General features: G+C 40.7%; 1 protein-coding gene across 1 annotated transcript; it reads left to right on the plus strand.

The window, feature by feature from the left end:
- Positions 1-236: 236 nt before the first annotated feature.
- LOC103260408 (olfactory receptor 4D1) lies at positions 237-1,237 on the plus strand. Its single transcript, XM_008058060.1, has one exon. It carries the CDS (start codon positions 243-245, stop codon positions 1,173-1,175), a length of 933 nt encoding a protein of 310 aa, XP_008056251.1. The 5' UTR covers positions 237-242; the 3' UTR covers positions 1,176-1,237.
- Positions 1,238-5,707: the final 4,470 nt, after the last annotated feature.

Below are 5,707 nucleotides of genomic sequence, written 5' to 3' on the forward strand. Positions count from 1 at the left end.
TCCAAGGGAAAAGATCCATATTCCTGTAATACACTGTAGGATGTGGTTAGGGAGATGCGTCTATGGGAGCCTTGAAAACGTTTTTATCCCTGTAGAAGGCGCTCCTAAATTGCATCTTGCAATGATACTCAACAGTGACTTCCATCAACTCAATCCTGACCCTTCAAGGAAAATGATTGAATTTTCATGATTTTGCTTGTTATGTCTGCATGGTTTCTCTCTAGGCATGCGGAGAAGATCCTATGGAACTACAAAATATCACATGGGTGTCAGAGTTTGTCCTCTTAGGGTTCTCACAGACCCAGGAGCTCCAGAAATTTCTGTTCCTAGTACTCCTATTTGTCTATGTCACCACCATTGTGGGGAACCTCCTTATCATGCTAACAGTGACTTTTGACTCCCGGCTCCACACACCCATGTACTTTCTGCTCCGAAACCTGGCTGTCATAGACCTCTGCTATTCCACAGTCACCTCCCCCAAGATGCTGGTGGACTTCTTTCATGAGACCAAGACCATCTCCTACCGGGGCTGCATGGCCCAGATCTTCTTCTTCCACCTCTTGGGAGGTGCGACTGTCTTCTTCCTCTCAGTGATGGCCTATGATCGCCTCATTGCCATCTCCCGGCCCCTCCACTATGTCACCATCATGAACACTCGACTGTGTGTGGGGCTGGTGGTGGCTGCCTGGGTGGGGGGCTTTGTTCACTCCATTGTCCAGCTGGCTCTGTTGCTCCCACTGCCTTTCTGTGGCCCCAACATCCTGGATAACTTCTACTGTGATGTCCCCCAAGTATTGAGACTTGCTTGTTCTGACATCTCCCTCTTGGAGTTCCTCATGATCTCCAACAGTGGGATGCTGGTTCTCATCTGGTTTCTCCTCCTTCTTCTCTCTTACACTGTCATCTTGGTGATGCTGAGGTCCCACTCAGGGCAGGCGAGGAGGAAGGCAGCTTCCACCTGCACCACCCATATCATTGTGGTATCTATGATCTTCATTCCCTGTATTTATATCTATACACGGCCCTTCACCCCATTCCCCATGGACAAGGCTGTGTCCATCAGCTACACGGTCATGACTCCCATGCTCAACCCCATGATCTACACTCTGAGGAACCAGGAGATGCAGGCAGCCATGAAGAGATTAGGCAAGCATCTAGTGATTTGCAGGGAGTAAATTTTAAGTAAATTGACTCTAAATGACAGATATTCTCTCTGAATTTTTGTCTTCCCATGTGAAAAATGAGTTTATATAAAGTGTGACAGATCAGAACATACTACTATTTCTTGGGGACCTATTTCTGTATCAGGTTCTATGTTAGGCACTTTCCCACTTTTATCTCATTACTTCTTATAAAACTGACAGTGAATATATTACTATTGTATTAAACAGTCTTACAAATGAGAAAACTAGAGAGAAGCGATTTGCTCAAGTGAGTGGCAGAACTTGTCCTGGAAACTAATTCCTCTGACTCCAAGTTTAGAGGCAGGAAATAGGGGTGGGATTTGAAACTCAGAGTCTCCCACAACCATGAGGGAAAACCTAGAGAGATCCTCATCTATAGATAATATGTGATGAATGGCCATTGATTTCATCTTGACTCCAGGACAGTCACATTCTTTTCTGCTTCCTACTGCATTCTCCACCATGGTATTTAGGAAGTGATGTCACTTTTAACATTGTCTAAATACTTCCCATAATGACATTTGTCCTTTGTTTCTGTTCCCTCGCTGCCAGATACTCCTTGAATAATTTTCAAATTATGCTACTTACCTGAGATGGCTTAAATGTGTCCCCTTCAAAATTCATGGCTTGGAACTTAATGGCCAATGTGATGGGATTAAGAGGTGGGACCTTCAAGAGGCGATTAGGCCATGAGGGCTTATGAATGGGATTAAGACCTTCATCAAAAGAAGCTTCATGCAGCATTAGGTTTACTTGCCCTTTAGCCTTCAGCCATGTAAGGATGCGGCGTTTCTCTCTTCTGGAGGACACGGTAACAAAGTGGCATTTTGGAAGCACAGAGCAGCCCTCACCAGACAACCCAACCTGCTAGCACATTCATCTTGGACTTTCCAAACTTCAAAACTGTGAGAGTATACATTTCTGTTCTTATAAATTACCCAGTCTTTGGCATTTTGTTAGAGCAGCACAAACAGACTAAGACATTATCCAACAATCTTTCCATCATTTGGACGGTATGGCTGAGAGGAAGGTGGGATAATATAGTTGGGGAACTATGGCCAGAGAGGGCAAGCATTCCACGTTTGTAACACTGAGTTCAGTTCCAAGGTTGCTGCCTCGTGGATGTTTTTGTTTTTCTCTTTAATCCCCCACACTGGTATGAGAGTGCCTTTAAGGCGGGGTGATGCACTATTCATCTCTAAATTCTCACAGCACTTTTAACAGCACCTGACACAGACAGGCTTTTCCACGTTTTCCTTCTTCCTGTTCTTTCCTTCTGTCGATTTCAGAATCTATTTTTTTCTGTCTCAATCTCTGTATATTTATTCCTTTCTTCTCCTTTAGGGCATGCATCATTTTGTAAAGGTGTCCAGCAATGTATAATATTGATCCAAAATTAAAAAGATAACACAAAAGATTATCCCTCCCTGCAAGCATCCCCTTCAATAAATGAAAGTCATAGGCTCTTATTGGTGTCTTTTAAAACCATCATGGCAACTCTGAGTTTGTCTGTTCTCCACTTCTGTTTCCATCTTTTCACTTCACATATTTCTCCATATCACAGTCTACCTTTGGAAATGAGAGGAGAATAAAATGGACTCGGTGTCTTATTTGATTAGTGTGGTCCCTCAGAATAGCTTTTCCATTTTCACATTAAAGTTCTTTAAATAGCTGATAATTCATTTTATAACCTCCAATTTATCTCTTCTCCAGATGCAACATTTGAATTCCTTCAGTTGTTCCCATTGTGATAAGTTTCCTGATCCCACCATCCTGATCATCTCTCATATGATGACCCCCCTCTTTAAATGTGATGCTTAACATATGACACTACTTCACTGGAGGTATGAATTCTTTAGAAAATACTGATTATCTTCTTTGAAATACACATCCATAAGGATGCTTTTGGCTGCAAGTGGCAGAATAACCAAATGATAGAGGCTTAAATAGTAATGAGGGGATTCTTATCTTACTTAAATAGAAGACTAGAAGATAAATGTCCTAGTACATTTTCTGTGGCTTATAACAGAACACCTGAAGCTGAGTAATTTATAAATAAAGTGTCTTTTTGGTTTGTTTGTTTGTTTGTTTTTACAATTCTGGAGCCTAGGAAATCCAAGAGCTTGGCTTGGTTGGCATCTGGTGAAGGCATTCTCCCTGGTAGGGATTCTACAGAGTCCTGAGGTGGCGTAGAGTATCACATGGAAGAGAGCTGAGCATACGTATAAACATGCTCACTTAGGAATCTTTTTTCCACTTCTTACAACGACATCAGTTCCACTCCTAGGATAGCCCATTAACTCATCACGAGAACAGAGTCATCATGATTCAATCAACCCCCCAAAGGTCCTACCTTTCACTATTGTCACATTGGGAATTAAGCTTCCAACATATGAAATTTGGAGACACATTTAGACCATAGCAATAAGAAATTCCAGAGTTGGTTAATTCAGTTATCCAATATTTTAGGCTTTGGAATTGGCTGCTCTGTGATTCCTTGCCTTTCCTCCCATGATGGCCACATGGATGCCAAAGCTCCTGGCATCATAGGTTTATATTCAAATAATTTACCAAGAAGGAAGAGAAGAAGCATCCGTGTATTTTTTTCTTTTTACCAAAAGAGAAAAATTTTCCTAGAGCCATCCCAGCAGAATTCTCACATGACCCAGTTGGCCAGTACTGGGTCATATGATCACCCCAGCCTGCAAAGGGGAATGGAAAGGTGAATATCTAGCTTTTTCAGCCTGGAAAACAATGGTTTGGAATGGCAATCAATAGTGTCTGCCGTATAAGTCTAAGCCTCTGGAAGTAGGAAGAGATATGAATGCCTTGGGTAAAAAAATCTTGATGATGAGATCACTCTGTCATGGATAGTGGTAATAAAATCAAATGTCTAGGGAAGCTGACAAATAACATGAATAAGTTAAGTACACCCAGTGAAAACTAAGAGGAACTGGGGAGTGCTTATCCAGGCAAAGGGGAAGTCCCACTCCTTGTCCTCTCCCTGACCCTAATTCAGAAGTTTAATATCTAAGTCTTTACAGAAAAATCAGAATAATTTTACTTAGAGATACTAAACGTCCAGATAAAGAGTCCCAGGCCATCTTCCCCAATTGGCATTCAGGGATCTTCTGGTAAAACAACTGATCTGGTAATCCTAAGAGAAGCCTACAAATTTTCAAGCCCTGCTCATGCACACAGTACTTCCAATCAGCATTCTAGTGTTTCTATTTTAAATAACAATGTTTAGCCAGAGACCACTAGACAGATGAAGAAAATTTCCAATATGGAAAACAGACACAAATAAAACGCAACTGATAAAAAAGGAATTCCAAGAAAACAGACAATTCAAGAAACAGAGGAACACTTTTAAAAGTGTTTTTAAATTAAACTTTTTTATTTCAAGATAATAGTAAATTTACCTGAAGTTATAAGAAATAATAGAGATTTTATGTACAATTTACCCAGGTTCTCCCAATGGTAACTGCTACAGACTGAATGCTTATGTCTCCCCAAAATGTATGTGTTAAAACCTAATCCCCAAAACTGGTTGACCATATGCAGAAGATTGAAACAGGACTCCTACATATCACCATACACAAAAATCAACTCTAAATGGATCAAAGACCTAAACATAAAACCTCAAACCATAAGAACCTTAGAAAATGAAGGAGACACCCCTATGGAAATTGGAACTGGCAACCAATTCCTGATCAAAACCCCAAGTATTCATGCCATAAGAGATAAGATAGATAAGTGGAACCTCATCAAACTGAAAAGCTTCTGCAAAGCAAAAGAAACCATCAAGAAAGTGGAGAGACATCCCACAAAATGGAAAAAAATATATTTGCCATCTGTATATCTGACAAAGGCCTAACATCCAGGATCTACAAGGAACTCAGACGTGCCAAAAAGAAAAAAATCAAACAGTCCCATTAAAAAGTGGGCAAAAGACATGAATAGACTTCTCAAAAGAAGATATACATGCAGCCAACAGACACATGAAAAAGTGCTCAGCCTCACTAATCATCAGAGAAATGCAAATCAAAACCACATTGAGATACCACTTAACCCCATAAAACAGCTATCATTAATAAAACAAACAACAACAGATGCTGGCAAGGATGCGGAGAAAAAGGAACGCTTCCACACCGCTGGTGGGAATGCAAACTAGTGCAGCATCTTTAGCAAACAGTGTGGTGATTTCTAAAAGAACTAGACATTGGTCTTCCATGTGAGCCAGCAATCCCCCTACTAGGAATATACACAGAGGAACTCAAATCACTCTACAAAAAAGATATCTGCACATGCATGCTTATTGCAGCTCTATTCACAATAGCAAAAACAATGGGCTCTGTCCAACAAAATTGAACTGGATTAAAAAAATGTGGTACATATATACAATGGAATATTATGCAGCCATAAAGAAGGACAAACATATGGACTTTGCAGCAACTTGGATGGATTTAGAGTCTATCATAGTCAGTGATCTATCACAGAAACAAAGAACAGAGTACCACACT

The sequence above is a fragment of the Carlito syrichta genome, unplaced genomic scaffold (assembly GCF_000164805.1).
Source record: "Carlito syrichta isolate Samal-C Ts95f unplaced genomic scaffold, Tarsius_syrichta-2.0.1 Scaffold303195, whole genome shotgun sequence".
NCBI classification, from domain to species: domain Eukaryota; kingdom Metazoa; phylum Chordata; class Mammalia; order Primates; family Tarsiidae; genus Carlito; species Carlito syrichta.